This window comes from Microcaecilia unicolor, chromosome 6 (assembly GCF_901765095.1).
Source record: "Microcaecilia unicolor chromosome 6, aMicUni1.1, whole genome shotgun sequence".
Taxonomy (NCBI): domain Eukaryota; kingdom Metazoa; phylum Chordata; class Amphibia; order Gymnophiona; family Siphonopidae; genus Microcaecilia; species Microcaecilia unicolor.
This window is the reverse complement of record NC_044036.1, coordinates 179,094,710-179,112,650: the sequence shown is the minus strand read 5'-3', so window position 1 is coordinate 179,112,650 and position 17,941 is coordinate 179,094,710. Positions and strand designations below refer to the sequence as shown.

General features: G+C 42.7%; 1 protein-coding gene across 2 annotated transcripts in view; it reads left to right on the top strand.

The window, feature by feature from the left end:
* TWF2 (twinfilin actin binding protein 2) overlaps window positions 1-17,941 on the top strand; it is a 127,026-nt gene that overhangs the window by 33,005 nt on the left and 76,080 nt on the right. Inside the window, exon 2 of one of the 2 annotated variants that reach the window (XM_030208568.1) lies at window positions 14,114-14,191. The exons of the other annotated variant lie outside the window; for it this stretch is intronic. Within the exon in view, the coding sequence (XP_030064428.1) occupies window positions 14,114-14,191 (78 nt within the window). The remainder of the gene's footprint in view (window positions 1-14,113; window positions 14,192-17,941) is intronic. 2 annotated transcript variants of the gene reach the window in all.

Sequence of the window (17,941 nt, the reverse complement as noted above, 5' to 3'; positions counted from 1 at the left end):
AGGCCCCCCCCCCCCCCCTGGAAAAAGGCGGGAGAGCTGGAACCGCCACCGGACCCGCTTCGGCAGCGCTAAGCAAAATGCGAGGACCAAGCAACTTAGCGCGGGAAAATGCCATCTCCCCACTGGAGACAGAGCCCTCTGCCCCAGGCCCCTCAGCGCAATCGGAGCTACAAAATCCTGCCACCGAACTCCGCTTCCCGCAGCGGGAACAGCGTTTGACCGTCTCTGCCGCCATACTGCCCCGCTAAGAGAAAAAAAACACACCGAAGCTGTCACCAGCTGATTCCCCTCAAGCGCTAAACCAGCAGCAGGAGCCAAGGAAACACGCTCAAGCTCTGATAGCCGCAGAATCAGTCAGACAGGCATCAAGGCTCTCAGCTCTTTTCTGTTGTTGTTGTTGTTGGTTTTTTTTTTTTAAGTGAGGAGGGAAGAAAGAGCAGTGAAACCTGTCAGAAGAGAGTACGGGGTGAGGCAGGGACTTTGCAATAAGGTATGCATCCAAAGCTGACACCCTCAGTCAAGCACTCCCTCCAAGCTCAACTGGCCAGTGGCTCAGGAGCACTCTCAGTGGCCTTGAATCCAGGAGCTGGAGAGAAGCCGTCCACCACCTACTGGAGATAGATATACTAACTGATAGAGGGGGCCTGCTATTACTCCCAACAGTTCTGTTATCGCTATCTCCACCTGCTGGTAGATGGACACAATCCACCAGTTCCTGCATTCATCTGCTGTTTGTGACAAGGAAATCAAGTTCAAATACAATAAATAGATAACAGCAAAAAGATTGACTAGCCCATCCAGTCTGCTTAATTATTCTAGTGCACAGTATACTCTTGAGGGAGTTCTGTAGAGGAATTTTGAACATTCTGCAAATTTCTGTATACTTTGTAAATTTTGTATGCAGATTTTCCCTATCATAAGACCCGACTTCTCCCCCAGGCCTAAAATACTTTTCACTTATCTGGCTTAATACCTCCTAAGCCAGTGGTTCCCAAACCTGGTGCTGGAGGCACCCCAGCCAGTCATATTTTCAGGATACCCACAATGAATATTCAGGAGAGAGATTTGCATAAACCGCTTCTACTGCATTCAAATTCTATCTTATGAACATTCATTGTGGGTATCCTGAAAACTGGCTGGGGTGCCTCCAGGACCAGGTTTGGGAACCAATGTCCTAAGCAACATCAGGTTCTACCCTTCTCAGCAGTCTTTCACCCCAGTTTAACTTGAACCTCTTCCTCTCCTCTGGTAGGGTCAGGCATCACCCACCCCTCTCTTCCTACCCTCCACATGGTGTCTGCCCTTTGCAGTTCTCTCTACTTCCTTCCACCCCATACTCCCAGTTCTCTTTCCCTATTTCTAAGTTCTGTCTGTCCTTGGCTTATTTTCCCCCAGGCACATACTGACATATCGCCACCTCTCCTTCCTTCTCCTTCTCTCTTAACACTCTCTCCCCAGCCCCCAACAATCATATGGCAAAACCCGCATCCTCTACCATTCTGGGCTTGACTGCTCATTTGAACCTCTTCACTGTATGGAGTCCCATATGATTCAAATGAGCAGTCAGGCCCAGGATGGCAGAGGAGGAGACCTAGCCCAGTGTGCAGTTCTTTATCTCCTCTTGCTTCTTGATTGCAGGTGGGGTGGAATCTGGGAGAGCTGCTGGTTCTGCTTGCATAGAGCTCTGCATAGCAAATGCAGAATTCTGCTCAGGTTCTGCATTGTGCAGTTGCACATAATTCTCCCTGGAATAACCTTGATAAAGATATATCAGAATAGTTTGCCACGTAATGCAGGGTTTCACACTAGGAATCGCCACCAAGGAAAAGGGTCTAGGTGTCCTTATTAAGTTGAAATCCTCTGCTTAGTGTGCAGTGGCAGTTAAATAAGCAAGCAGAATGTTAAGAATTATTAGAAAAGGAATGGAGAATAAAACAGAGTATCATCATACCTTTATATTGCACCATGGTATGACCGCCGCTTGAATTCTGGTCACCATATCTGAGAAAAAATACAGCTGAATTAGAAAAGGTAGAGAGAGAGGCAACCAAAATAATAAAAGGGATGGAACAATTCCCCGATGAGGAAAGGTTAAGAAGCTAGAGCTGTTCAGTTTAGAGAAGAGCTGGCTGAGGGGGAGATATGATAGAGGTCTATAAAATGAATGCAGTGGAACAAATAGATGTACTTTTGGAAACAGTAAACAAGAGATTCACAAGGACTAGGGGGCACACAATGAAGTTATTAAATAGTACATTTAAAACATTGGTGAAAATATTTCTTCCTCAACGTGTAATTAAGCTCTGGAATTCATTGCCAAAGAGTGTGGTAAAAGCCATTAACAGGGTTTAAAAAAATGTTTACTCAAGTTCTTGGAAGAAAAGTCCATAAACTGTTGTTAAGATGGATTTGTGAATGTCTACCAATTTTTATTCCTTGGATAAGCAACATGAAATCTCTTTTCACTTGCTATACTGCCAGGTACTTATGATCTGGATTGGTCAGTGTTGGAAACAGGATGCTGGATTTGATGGATCTTCGGTCTATGTCCAAACTGCAATGCTCATATTCTTGTCCGCTCCAGTCTTCCTCATCCATCAGCTTGTACAATAGAGTAAAGAAGTTAAGTGCATCCCAACCCATCAGCCCCTTCCCTCATCTCACACCAACAGTCCAAGCATCCACCAAAACCAGTAGCACTCCTCAAGTACTCTCAGGCTTACCAAACAGTACCCAGCCAGCACCAATATGGTTGATTTCTGAGAGTCTTGTGCTGCTGGTACCAACCTGCCTCCTATACAACTTGTTTTGTCACCAAATGCTGGCTGTCACCCTTCATGATGATAAACTGTTATCTTTCTCTTTGATTCGTATGGTTCCCATAAGTTTCTATATTCAGCATTTAGGTCTTCTTTCAACTTTTAACCCCAAGTTCTGTAACATCCAATGTTTGTAGCCCCAGCCTATCCTCCCTCACCTCTGTGCTGATCACTGCCTCTAGAGCCACCCAAAGATAATGAGGTAATTTATTTAAAAATCTATAACAAACACCATGTTCAGATCTAGGCAGTTGTCCAAAAACATCCAATCTCCCCTTGCTTATTAGTAGTTGGGCTTTAACCATGGTCAGATTACCCAGCCTTCTTGGAAGCTTGATGCAGTCATACCACTGATAGTTTATCCCAAGGTAGTTCTAGTTTTAATCTTGGCAGCCCTACCACTGCCATTTGGTTTTAATCAGGCTTGAGCCATTTGTTTCCTCCATTCTTGCTGCTTATGTGTATACTTCACCTTTTTGCCCTCCAAATTCCATATGCCTGAGCATGAGCCCCCTCCATTTTCTCCATCTGTTACCCTCAGATGGAGCAAAATGTAGTATATAAAGCTCTGATACTATAGTTTATTGCCCTACTTAAGTGTTCATAAGTTTGAAAATGTGGAGTTGTGCATGTTTGATAGCTATAGGGTTGTAACCAAAGCAGGAATAAGGAAGTGCCATTGTGCAGAGTACTACTTCCATATTTTTGCTTGATTATTGTAGTGGATAATATATCTGACTTACAGGGTATGCTAATTCAGATACTGTCACACATGGATGGTCACTTTCTCAGTTGATTTCAATTTTGGGGTGCATTTATATTTACTTTAGCTCACAGTCTCTATCAAATTGTATTCTTTTGGACTCTGTAATTATCACACTGACACGTGGCTGCTATCTACTGCCATGTCTGATGGAAACATAGCAATGAATTGGGAGATGGGGACACAAGATACAGATGTGAAGTGAAGAACATGGCAGTAGGGGTTTTATATGCCTGTAAGGTATATTGTTTCTTTGACTGAGATATTATTGTCATAGAGATTGTAACCTTATACATGCTGTGTCCTTAGACTGCAGGGTGTTAAGCCACACTGTGCAATAATTGCTTCATGAGTTGTCTGTAATATCATGAGGAGAATTACCGAGTGACAAAAAGGGTTGCATTTAGCAAGATGTGATGTGGACATAGCATTTCACTGAATGTGTTTGTAAATCTGTTTTTCACTCACCATTTATCATTCCAGCATGCTCTGACCCCCTCATAACATATTAATAAATCTGTTCTTCACTCACCATTTATCATTCCAGCATGCTCTGTCTCCTCATAACATATTAATGAGATCCTCCTTCTGTCTCTAGCCTCAAGTTAAAATTCATGTTTTTTTATTTACATTCTTCACAGCTTTAATATACCAGGAAGGAGTCCATATAAGTGTGCATGAGGATTACAGCTTGTGCTACTGGGGGGAAGAGTAACCCTTCCCATTGGAAGTGATTTGGGGGTGGAGAAAGAGAGAGAGAAAAAGCCTGTAGAGAAGGGTATGGAAGACTGCATGATAGAATGAGCCTGGGGATGAGAGAGAGATGGGATGATACAGACAGCAGTGTCTGAATATGGAATTTTGGGAAGCTGAGTAAGTGGGTGAGAGAGGATGAGTCTAACAGGGGAGTGAAGGGATAAGCTGAGGGTGGACCAGAGAATAGATGAGTCTCAGTGGAGAAAAGGGAGTAAAAAAGGAAGAAAAGTGAGCCTATGGTGGCGGATGAGAGAGCAGATTTGTCAGGAGAAGAGTAAGAGGAGTATTTATTTTTGATAATACCACTAATTATGCAATCAATGTCGCACATCTAGGCAGTTAACCTAAAAAAGAATAGAAGGGGATCACATAATGCCATGCTCCAGTGCAGATGGTAGATCCCGAATAATCTGCACAAACTTGCCTCTGGTTTGTCGGGTTGCTAGCTGTTTCTACAATGAATACCTCCGGAGGATTGAAGGAGGAACACAGTTATGGCAATGAAATTGCTGTGGAAAGAAAGACCACAGCCGGCCTAGGGGAGGACAAGATGGTGGTGCCCCATGCTTGCAGGTTTTACCATGAGCTCAGGTTGCTTGGAAGAAGTTACCACTGAGGTCACAACGGTTATGGAAGTGCTGTTTGACAGGAGAGTTCAGCCCACTGATTCTAAAGATTTTTACTACAGTGTAGTAAATTTAAAAGAAACCGGAGAAAATTTTTCTTCACTCAACGTATAATTAAACTCTGAAATTCGTGCCGGAGAAAGTGGTTAAGGCGGTTAGCTTAGCAGAGTTTAAAAAGGGGTTGGACGGTTTCCTAAAGGACAAGTCCATAAACCGCTACTAAATGGATTTAGGAAAAATCCACAATTCCAGGAATAACATGTATAGAATGTTTGTACGTTTGGGAAGCTTGCCAGGTGCCCTTGGCCTGTATTGGCCGCTGTCGTGGACAGGATGCTGGGCTCGATGGACCCTTGGTCTTTTCCCAGTATGGCATTACTTATGTACTGCTATAATTGTCAATTGCTCATGCTTGATCTATTCTTACTGTACACTGCCTTGAGTGAATTGCTTCAAAAAGGCGGCAAATAAATCCTAATAAATAAATAAATCATGCAAAAATAAGGTGCTTTATTTTCTCAGTACAGGCTCCTGAGCTCTGGAAGCAGCTTACCGAGCACCTACGAACTCAGTTATCCCTTGACCGATTCAAGAAAGATTTGAAGACCTACCTCCTTCACACAACATTCCCATAACAACCACCGCAGGTTTCGACTGCCTTAGCATGTCCCTACCCTACCCTTATATGTTCCAATTCCCCCACTTTCCTATCTTGATTATTGTAGTGCCCCCCCCCCCCCCCCATACTCCTGTCCATCTTTGCTTGCTCTGTTTTTCTCTGTGTAGCCTGTAAGCCGCCTAGCTGGCACTATTGATAGGTGGGATAGCAAGTTCTTAATAAACTTGGAAACAACTGGGATGGTGCAGGACAGTGCTGTCCTCCTTTGGATTGGGTGGGCAATAGGGGTAGGAAGTTGTATTTTGACAATCTACTGAACTGGAGTTTCTGTTGATTGGCATGTAATGTTCAAAATGGTTTTCACCATAGTTTCTGGTGGGTGGGGAGGGGTAGTAGGAGGGAGACTAAGAGGGGGGTTGTTAATATTATATATTAAAAAAACTGCTGAGACTATTGTTTATTGTTCATTTCATGCTTTATTAATAAAACAAAATTGTTTTAAACATAAAAAGAATAGAAGGATGTACGGGGTAGGAGATGGAAGAAAGAGGCAGGTGGAGAGCAAGAAAGGGTAGTAGCAGGATAGGGAAAGAGTAATGGAGAAGTGTGGTTGAGTGGTAGGTTTTAATTAGTTTCTTGAAGTTGGGGTAGGAGGGTCCTGCCAAGAAGAAAGGAGGCAATGAGTTACAGAGTTGGGACTGATATAGCAAAATGTAGAATCATGAGAAGAGTCTAGTCACAGAACTGAGGGTGGGGGTAACAATAAAAGAGGCTGAGAGGAGCCTAGAGAGCATGTTAAATAAAGTGTCAAGACAGTTAATATAGTCTGGTGCTGAGGGAAGGTATCTCTGAAAGACAAAGATTAGGATCTTGAACTTTTTCCAAGCTGAGAGAAGTAGCTAGTGTTCAGCTTTGAGAAGGGGTAAGACACGATCAAATCGATGAGCTTTGTGAAATAGTTTGACAGCAGAGGATTAGACCAATTGAAGGCACTTGATAACAATGAGAGAAAGACCGATAAAAAGAGTTGCAGTGGTCAAGATAAGTGATACGTAAGCTAAGACGGAGGGGGTGGGTGGATGGAGGGGAGAGGCAGGATTGACTTTATGGCTCGGGTATGATATAAGGCAAAAAAAAGAAAGAACAGATAACTGAGTCTGAGGTCAGAAAGTCAGTTTCATATAAAAAATAAAGCCAGTAATTTAACAGCCTTTGAATAGAAGAAGATGGTTGTGAATGGAAGGTTGATCAGGTATGATAGAAGTGGGATTAGGAAAGTAAATGGCCTCACATTTGGTGGTGTTGAGAAAAAAACCTGTTGTCTTTCAGCCAAGCAGAGACAAGATGCAAGCAGTCGTTGATTGGGGAAGCAGAAGAGGAAGACTGAGGTAGTGAGTGGAGGATGTGCATATCATGTGCATAACAAAAATGAGTATAGCCCTGAGATTGAATAGGAGTGAGGAGAGGTACAAGGAAAATGTCAAACAGAGTGGGTGCAAGGATGGAGCCTTGAGGAACACCTGAAATCCGGGAGAGGACAGAGGAGAGCTTGGAGTCGTCAGTAAGTTGAAAAGTTCAGACAGAGGAGTGAAAACATGATACCCAAGGTACCAATGGATTTTAACCATTGTAAAAGGAAATGGTTAACTAGATTAAATTCAGCAGAAAAGAGATCGAGAGACAACCGTGATAGAAGAATGCTGATCTTATGATACTCTGATAATTATCATTATTGTACACTGTGTACATCCAGGTGCAGTACAAGAATGTTACAGCTGTACCGAATAGCATATTTTATTATTTGACCAAATACTAATAATGAAAAATATTCAGTCAAATACGAATAATGGGCATTAAGCTTTAACCTAACAAATAATAAAAGAAGCAACATTAAATCAGAGATCGTGTTTATTTCAGTAGGATTTAGCACAGTAGAGCCTCAAATTATTCATATTCAAATTTAAATCGCTATTTGTCTGAATGCAAATGTATTCTAGGAACTATTCGGGGCCGAATCAAATACGATTATTCAGTACAACCCTAATTAAAATAAGACGTTTTGAGTAAACCGTTTTTGACCACAGTGTCATCATGTGCTGTCGTGTTGCCTATAACCTTACATCATTTCTCTTTCCCTTCCTTCTCTACAAGGTGTTGATTTCTCTCCCCACCACCACCCAGTTCCGATTCCTGTTTCTGTACTTGGTTAGCTTTGCAGGTAAAAATGTTCTTAGATTAAACTGGACAGAATTTGTCTGGCTAGATTTAGCATAGCCATGTGTGTGACTGCAGTTTTGTCAAATTTAACTGGTTAGCACTGAAAATCCATGCTGACTAGCTAAATCACCAGGAATTCTTCTGCACCTGCCTCCCTTTATATACCACTTTTTGATATGAGAAGCTCAAATTTAGGCCCTGATGCTCAAAAGTAAACTTGAGCACTAGAGGCCATTAGCTCCATACTGGCATCCGCATTTACCTGCGCAGAATGTTCAGAGGTCTAGAGAAATAACGAGCACACCAGGCATTAGCTCAGATAACATGCAAATGCAGTCAAGCTCATGTTAGTGAGGTCATTTTGTATTCCTCCTCAATGCTCAGAAGAGAGTGCCCAAAACAAAACTGCCTTACTGCTGCAAAAAATAACACCAGGTCGGAGCAGGCATTAGGGTACTGGAAGAGAGGATTTTCCATGATTCTCATGCTTCTCTCATGAGTCTTTCTGCAAAATCTGGCGGTTTTGATTGCTTTTGGAAGCAGAATTTATTTATTTATTTGTTGCATTTGTATCCCACATTTTCCCACCCATTTGCAGGCTCAATGTGGATTACATTGTTCCGTCATGGCACGGAATGAAGCCTGTGTGAGCTCTTAAGCACTGGTCATGAGAAATAGCAGACCAATGCGAAACCACACATTGACATCTGTTTCCTGCTTCTAAATATAAGTGTACAAGCTTAATAAAAGAAAAAAAATTTAAACATATTTAGGCCACAGAAACACCAGTATGTGCTTCACATTCGGGTTTTTACCAGGCGCTTGCACACAGGAGCCAAGCTTACCGCAGAACCATTCTGCGCATTTGCCAAGCACAGCCCTCCTATATTTGCATCTCATTAGCATTGAGCATTAGGGCTGTGTTGTTCTGTGCTGTTCCAGTGGTATTTTTACAGCACTATTCGGAATAGCACCAGAATTTTGACCATTGGAGCCTTAGTCAGAGGAGTGGAGTTTTTACCCAGCTAGATCTTATCTAACTATTTTTCAAAGTTAGCGGGATAAATCCTTTGAAAATCCTCTTCTTCGTGTCCATCTGAATTGTTGAACTCTTTATGCTCATATTTCTGTAGTATTCTTTTTTTTTTTTTTGGTCCAAGAAAATTTTATTACATTTTGAATGCAAGAAATTGTAAAAAGAGTAAATGGATGGAATCTTTATTTCTGTCTCTCTTCAGTATCTGAATTACTGCAAAATAGTGTTCTTGGTGTTTTTCCTTTTTCCAATGCAAGAACATAGGAATATACCACTAGAAAACATTTACAGAGTGACCAGTCATTTGGTTATCCTTGCAGTCCATTTCAAAACCTTATCAATTAGTCATATAGGCCAGGCAGAAAGCTGGGTTTGGTGGAAGAATGTATAGAGCCACCATGGCCACCTCCTGCCTTGCCTAGAGGTAGAAGCTCTGGTACGTCTTCTTCATCTGACCAGATGAAGAGAGACGTGAACTTATATTTACCTGATAATTCTTTCCTTCAGTTCAGCCAGAAAAGTTTAGAACCAGCTCAGATAGACTCAAGGATTCTAGTTAAAACACTGCTACCTTGGTATCTAACTAAAACCCTCTGTTGGAGAGTTTTGGAAGTAATAAGCTCTTTGCTCTAGAGCCTAGGAAGCAACAAGTTTCGTCTTCTGTCGACGGAGTGCAGAGTTGAAGTTAATTTGAATGCCAAAAAAAATCTTGAAACTGTTCTGTGGTATCTTTACTTTTTATTAAGTTTTGAAGAATGTTTGCAGAACACCAAAGTTACTGGGGACATTTATGAACATTGAAAAAACTTCTGCTGTTGGAATGCTCAACAGCTTTTGACTTTAAGGAGTTAGTTCCATCTTGAAAGACTTTTTTACGTTTAGGTGTTAGTTGCTATTTCTAATTTAACATAATTCTCTGGGATAATGTTTAATGACAAACATACAAACAGTGGATCCAAACAGGTGGTGTCGTGGAAATTGTAAAAACATACAAATGTGCATAAAAGCGATTTTAAAAAATAATAAATAAATAAATAATGAATATAGTTGCTCAAAGGAATACTGATAAATCTGTCTCCATATTCAGACCATTGGGATGTAAGGTCTGCAACTCAAAAATAAATTGTTGTTCCTTGAATGTGTTTGGATCCACTGTTTGTATGTTTCTTTGCTTCTCCTGTGGAGAGATCACCTTCTGTGGGTGTTTGCTTCGTTTAATAATGTTTAATGATTCATATATGCAAAGATATAGGACCCTGTTTACTATGCAGAGCTAAGGGTGCATTAGCGTTTTTAGCATGTGCTAGTGTTAGCACACGCTAAGTCGCCCATAGGAACATATAGGCAACTCTAGCACAGCTTAGTAAACGGGGCTCATAGTTTTTGATTATTTTTTACTAGTTGAATGACAATGTATGATGATTTGTATTGGGATATTGCATAAGATACCCAGGGGGGTGATTACGAATGGGGGGTTTTTAATCTGAGCAGGGATTTATGTGATGAATGTTTTGGAACTTTGATTTAGGTATATAAAATGTATATATTTTGAGCTTTGTTATTAGATTATAATTATTTGAAAAAAATTTAAAAAATAGTTTCCTATTTTTAACAAAGTATATAGTGATTATCTCATTTAAATCTGTTGCTTTAGTGGTTATATCTCTGGTTTGAAACTAGAAGGATGCAATTTCAAATTTTGTGATTCCCCAGTTGGAAAATAGGCTGTGGCATTGTAGATTACAGAGGAAGTATGGAATGTTCTGTCTCTATCCCTGTATCTACCCTCGTGCTTCTAAATTTGAGGCATTCACTTCAGATACATCAGTATATTCCTTCTGAATAATGGATTAAAAATGAATTTGCTGTGTTCCTTTCCATCATTCCCCAGCCTTCATATACTGTAAACCTCCTTCAATTTGCTGTTTGCTTTTGGGTTTGTAATATGAGCAAATCAACATTTGAACTTATGCCACCTGAACTCTGTTGCACTACACTGCCCTGAAAATCATGGGCATAGCTTTGGGGTCAGGCCCACCCAGCAGCGGTGCATCTTTCAGTACTGCGGGAGCCCAGCGATTCTCACATGCTGCCTGCCACTAACCCAAAAGCCTCTGCTCTGCTGCAATTTCCAGTTTCTGCCTGGTCAGGATGCGGCACAGGAGAGGCTTCCAGGTTAGTGGCAGGCAATGAGTGAGAATTGTTGCTGGTGATTCATGGAAGCGCGAGAAGGAGAGTTGTGAGTGGGGTAGGGAAGAGAAATTGGAGGGAAAATATGCAGTCTGGGGGAGAGAAATTGGAGGGGAAAGATGCTGTCTGCGGGAGAGAAATTGGAGGGGAAAGATGCTGTCTGCGGGAGAGAAATTGGAGGGGAAAGATGCTGAATGGGGGAGGGAAGATTGAGGGGGAAAGATGCTACACGGGAGAGAGAAGATTGAGGGGGGAAAGATGCTGCACGGGAGAGAGAAGATTGAGGGGGGAAGATGCACGGGAGAGAGAAGATTGAGGGGGGAAGATGCACGGGAGAGAGAAGATTGAGGGGGGAAGATGCACGGGAGAGAGAAGATTGAGGGGGGAAGATGCTGCGCAGGGAAGAGAAGATTGAAGGGGAAAGATGCTGCATGGGAGGGAGAATTGTTGGACGTGGAGGGGAGGAAGGGAGAGATGCAACAAAGGGGTACAGGGATTTGAGAAAGGGAGAAATCTTGCAAATGAGGTGGAGGAGAGGGATAAGTGCTGCATGCAAAGGGGATAGGGGGGAGAGATGCAGCAAAGGGGTGGAAGGGGGTGAGAAAGGGAGAAATCTTGCAAATGAGTTGGAGGGGAGGGATAAGTGCTGCATGTAAAGGGGATACAGGGTGAGAGAGGGGAAAAGATTGGCCATAGGAGTGGAGAGGAATGAGAAGTGGTGCATGGGGAGGAGGGGAGAAATGTTGGATATAGGGGTGGAGGTGAGGGAGTAATGTTAGACATGATGGTAGAGAGGAGAGATGCTGCATGGGAGGGGGAGAGAGACAGTGGACCCGGACCACAAGGGAGGGGGAGAGGTAGAATTGTTGAACATAGCAGTGGAAGGAAGAAAGGAAGAAGAATGCTGCATGGGGGAGGGGGAAGAGATGTTGGACCCAGGGCACAGGGAGGGAGAGATAGTTGACAGTGGGGGAGAGGGGTAGATGGAAGAAGAGGTAGAGAGGGGAGATGTTGGATCCAGGAGAGAGTGGTGGAGAGATGCCAGACAATGGGAGTGAGAGAAGAAAGAGGGAGAAATGCTGGACCATGAGTGAGAGGAAAGGAGGGAAGAGAGCAGGGACAGGGAGATGTCAGGCTATGAGGGTGGTATAGGGAGGAAGAGGGATCAGATGCTGAACTTGAAGTATGGAGGGAGGAAGATGATGGGAATGGTGGAACCCTGTGGGAGAGGCCAGGAGGGGGTGGCAAGGAAATGAATGAGAGGATAGTGATTACAGAGGGTAGAAATATGGTAGTCGGGAGTAGATTAAAGATGGAATGTAAGGGTGGGGAAGGAGTGAGATGGGGAATGGGTATGCTACTAGGTGAAAGAAGATGGAAATTCGGTAGCTAGTTGAAAAGTAAAAAGGAGGAGAAGAAGGGTGAGAGGCAGAATAGCGCTAAAAAGGAATGATCAATCTGTCAGAGGCAGGTGCAGTGAGAGTATAGACAGGATAGAGGAGAAAAGACAAATGTACTGCAACCGCTTGAAGGAGAATTAGCAGACGACAGGAAAGCAAAAAAGGGAAACTAGAATCTGCAAGATGGAAAAATTAAAATGTCCAGACAACAATGGTAGAAACAAAGCATTTTATTTTGAATGGTTTAAATGGAATATGTTAGCTTTTTGAAATGTGCATAGCAAATGTCTTTGTATTGTGTTCAGTAGAAAAGGAAATGCATTTCTGTTTTATGTCTCCAGTGTTGCAGTAATGCTAAGTTTAACTTCTTGGGGTTCCTAGTTCGATTTTTGTCTAAATATTTTTATTTCTAATTTGTGATCCCTTGTTCTGTATTTGGTGAGGATCTGCTGGTGTGATAGTAATGGCAGAGAGGGAATCAGGGAGGGGGGCCCTCCTTTATTTTCTGACCCGGGCCCAAACAGGTCTGACACCAGTCCTGAACCTTGCTGTATAGCTGGTGGGGATCCCCAAGCATTCCCAGCTAAGGACTTCCTCCAAAGACTGCCAGAACTCCCTTCTACCAAGCTCTGCTGTCGGCAACAGTATCCTTAAGCCACCAACAACTAAGTGTGCATGGGATGCCGGCAACTGTGGTTCAGGGGACATTGCTACAGCCTGCCAAGCTCGGTAAAAGGGAGTTCTGGCCGCCTTTCTGAGGAAGTCTTCAGCTGACAGAGCTTGAGGATCCTCATTAGCTAAAGTATTTATATTTTGAGGTGGGGTAGGGCAGGGCAGAGAATTTTGTGCCCACTCACTTTGGGCTCAGGCCCACCCAAAATTGGCTGTCTGGCTATTCCACAGTAGAAAAGCCAAAACACAGTATCTGTTGAGAATATAAATATGAGAAAAGTAAAAACAAAAAAAAAACTGGCTTCTTTGAATAAATCTCCATGATGGAATTCTTGACCAAACTAATACAGTACTGTGCTTTGGACTTTTGCTACAGGCTTGAAAATGTATCTAAATTTTAAATGGCTTCCATATTAAGAAATACACAGTAACAACAGGACATCTAGAAATTTAGATTAGTTTAGACAAAAATTTGAGTTATGTTCTGGTGTTTCTGGGGAGTTCTGGAGTCATGCCTTCAAGACTGCAGCTTACAAAACAGAAGAGAATAAAAACAAATTTCAGAATACAACAGAGGGTGTATCTTCCTCCTCCTTCTTCTGTTCCCTCCTCCAGGACACTCTGTAAATTGCATAGGCTGATACTTGAGCTCTGCCTTCCTCGACTGCCAAACCATCAGCTAAATTTGGGAGATTATGTTCCCCCCCCCCCCCCCCACCCCCTTTATGATATCAGGTTCTGTGGATCACATGCCCTTCACAGAGCCGGTATTTAACACTGATTAGCGTTCAGAAAAGCAGGACCTTTCAGGTTGGCGCTCTGATATCAACTCCTGTGTTACAGAATTCAATTTTATTTCTATTTTACCTACTTTTAATTTTAGTAGTTAGTTCTACTCTATACTAACTTATTTTTTCCTTTGTTTTCTGGCTGTAATTTATTTTGGGAATCCTGTTCATTTATTTTATTTTTTTTTGTTTGAGGCTTTTGATCAATATGTTTTTGGTTCTTATAGCTACCCCGGAGCTAAAAGATTTTTTTGCCAAAGCCCGAAATGGTTCAATTCGTCTGATCAAGGTTGTCATTGAGGATGGTGAGTTTATGCTTTTATAGTTTTCTTATGTGCTTTTTTTCTAACTTTTTCTGTCATCATTCTTAATAAGTTTTACTGTTTACTGCAAATCAAGCCATAAAAAGATAGTCTGAAGTGCTTATGGAAAATCTTTCTGAGCCCTGCTGGAATGTAGCTGCTTAGAATAGCTGTGTGAGGTATTCAGTTTGGTATAAACACAGCTGACGAGCTTAAAGAAATAAAGCATCCCTTACACGTGAGGGTGCTGAGTGTTGAAGTGCAGTATGAGATGCGAGGGTGAGAGATGGAAAAGTGGTTAAAGTGGAAGCTAAGAATCAGGGATAGAAGTGAAGTATGGTTAGTGTAGAAGCAGAGTATCAGGGCTGGATGTGAGAGATGAACTGGTAAGAGGTAGCTGCTATCAGGTTTAGTTTATTCGTTTACTAAACCATTTCCTCATTTTTTAAATGGTTTACAAATGATTAAAAAAACTGAGATAGGAATAGGAGAAAATCAGACAAGACAAACTGGATTAAATCAAGATCACAATGAAGTAGCTAAATACCAGGCTGTGAGCCACAGGGCTGAAAATGATGGGTGCTGGATGTAAAAGTAGAGGGTCAAGGACAGAAGTAAATGGAGGATTAGTGTGAGTTTAGTGTAAAAGATGATGTGGAAGCTGGGGGTCTAGGGTTGATGTGGACATGACAGAGTTTGTGTGGGAGATGAGGATCAAGGAATAAGAAATGTAGCAGAGGGATCTAGTCAGTGTGTTTCTATTTTGTACATGGGATATGAAAGGTCACAGTGAAAGTTGTGGATGAGGTATGAATGAGACTGGTACTGTGTTTGAGTCCTGTGGATCAGGGTAAAGTGAGTAGAAATTTGCATTTCAGTTTTTCATTGAATTTTTAGTCCCAAATCTTTATTCTTTATACATTTACCTGTAGAGCATTAGTTTATGTTCCTGCAGCTGATGTAACTTGCTTTTCTGACCAGAACTGTACATAGTACTCTAAATGAGGTCTCACCAGAGACTTATACAGGGCCATTACCTCTTCCTTTTTTCTGCTGGCCATTCCTCTCCCTATGCACCCAAACATCCTTCTGTTTTTTGCAGTTGCCTTATCTATCTGTTTGGTCATCTTAAGATTATCACATATGATCCCTACCCATCCCGCTCCTCTTTCGTGCACAAAACTACTTCACTTCCTAAACTGTACCACTCTTTCAAGTTTTTGTAACCCAAATGCATGACCCTGGATTTTTTTTTAGCATTGAATCTTATCTGCCAAATTATGAACCATTCTTCAAGCTTCACTTGGTCCCTCCTCACATTATCCACACCATCACGGTTTACCCTATTACAGATTTTATTATCAACCAAGAGGCAAACCTTATCAGAGAGCCCTTCCACAATGTCACTTAAAAAAAGGTTAAAAAGAAAACAGACCTAGAACTGATCCTTGTGGCACACCACTTACATCAATGGGATTTGTATTGCAAACCGTACCAGGAGAGACTTGGTGACCTGAACATGTATACCTTGGAGGAAAGGAGAAACAGGGGTGACATGATACAGACGTTCAAATATTTGAAAGGTATTATTCCGCAAACGAACCTTTTCTGGAGACGGGAAGGCGGTAGAACTAGAGGACATGAATTGAGGTTGAAGGGGGGCAGACTCAGGAGTAATGTCAGGAAGTATTTTTTTCATGGAGAGGGTGGTGGATATGTGGAATGCCCTCCCGCTGGAGGTGGTGGAGATGAAAACGGTAATGGAATTCAAGCATGCGCGGGATAAACACAAAGGAATCGTGTTTTGAAGGAATGGATCCGCGGAATCTTAGCGGAGATTGGGTGGTGATGCTGGTAATTGGGAAACAAAACCGGTGCTGGGAAGACTTCTATGGTCTACGCCCTGATTGTGACTGAATAGATAGGGATGGGCTGGAGTGTAAATTTTAAGGGGCTTCAATGTTAGCTTCAGAACTTAGTACAAGAAGAGTGCTGGGCAGACTTCTATGGTCTGTGCCCTGAGAATGACAAGGACAAATCAAAATACCATGTAAAATGAGTTTATCTTGTAGGGCACACTGGATGGACCGTACAGGTCTTTATCTGCCATCATGTACTATCCCTTTTTAAGAGTGAGCTCCATTTACCACTACCCTTTGTTTTCCACTCAACCAGTTCCTTACCCAGTTATTCACTTTAAGGCCCATACAGAGGGCACTCAATTTATTTGCAAGTCATCTATGCAGATCTGTATCAAAGGCGTTTCTAAAATCTTATCACCACAAATCTGTCTTTCTGGTCACACAGTCAAAGAAAGTAATCAGATTCGTCTAGCAAGATAAAACCATCTTGCCTTTGGTCCTGCAATCCATTAGATTCCAGAAACCTCACTATTCTCTGTTTAGCATTTTCATTAATTTACTTACCACATTGGGAACCTCAGGCCAGTTAATCTGACCTATCTCCTGCTTTTGTGGAAATGGACTACATCTGCCCTTCCCCAGTCCTTTGGGACTACTCATGACTAGAGAAGCATTAAAAAGGTCAACAATGGAGCTGCCAGAGCTTCTCTAATTCTTCAGTACCTTAGACCTATGTCATCCAGCCCCATCGCTTTGTCCACCTTTAGTTTAGCTAGCTCCTTATGAACACAGTCCTTTGAAGATTGGAGTCAGCAGTCCAGCAGCGAGAGGGGTGCTATCCAGTCTTTTGCATTGAGTGTCACATGTATGATTATCTCCCAATTGGTGAGGTGTCATATGTGTGTGCCCGATGCAAAGAGCTCCTAGCTCTCAGAGAACGTGTCCGTTCCCTTGAGGCTAGAGTAGCAGACTTGATGGAGCTGAGGGAGACAGAGAGGTACATAGAGGAGACCTACAGGGATGTTGTAGAGAAGTCCCACCTCCAGTCAGGTAGCCCCTGTGCTACCTTGGAGGAGGGAGGTCTCCTAGAAGGAGAGCATCACCCTGGTGAAGTAGGAAGTACTCCTGTAGCCAGGACCTGCCCACCAGGGGATGTATTATCCTTTCGCACCGAGGATATATCTCCAAATGTTGCCCGGGAGGGAAAGGTTAGGACAGCTGTTGTACTTGGTGATTCGATCATTAGGCATATAGATAGCTGGGTGGCTGGTGGACGTGAGGATCGCCTGGTGACTTGCCTGCCTGGTGCGAAGGTGGCGGACCTCACGTGTCACCTAGATAGGATTCTAGATAGTGCTGGGGAGGAGTCCGCTGTCTTGGTACATGTGGGTACCAATGACATAGGAAAATGTGGGAGAGAGGTTCTGGAAGCAAAATTTAGGCTCTTAGGTAGAAAGCTGAAATCCAGATCCTCCAGGGTAGCATTTTCTGAAATGCTACCTGTGCCACGCGCAGGGCCCAAGAGACAGGCAGAGCTCCAGAGTCTCAATGCGTGGATGAGACGATGGTGCAGGGAGGAGGGCTTTAGATTTGTTAGGAACTGGGCAACATTCTGGGGAAGGGGGAGCCTATTCCGAAAGGATGGGCTCCATCTTAACCAGAGTGGGACCAGGCTGCTGGCATCGGCGTTTAAGAAGGAGATAGAGCAGCTTTTAAACTAGAAATGGGGGGAAGGCCGACAGTCGCTCAAAAGAGCATGGTTCGGGATAAGGTATCTTTCAAAGATATCACCATAACAGGGAAGATAGAGTATCCTGATAGTGAGGTTGCAAAAGAGATTGTAGTAGATCGGGTATCTTTAAATAACAATAAAAATCAGACAAAAGATTGC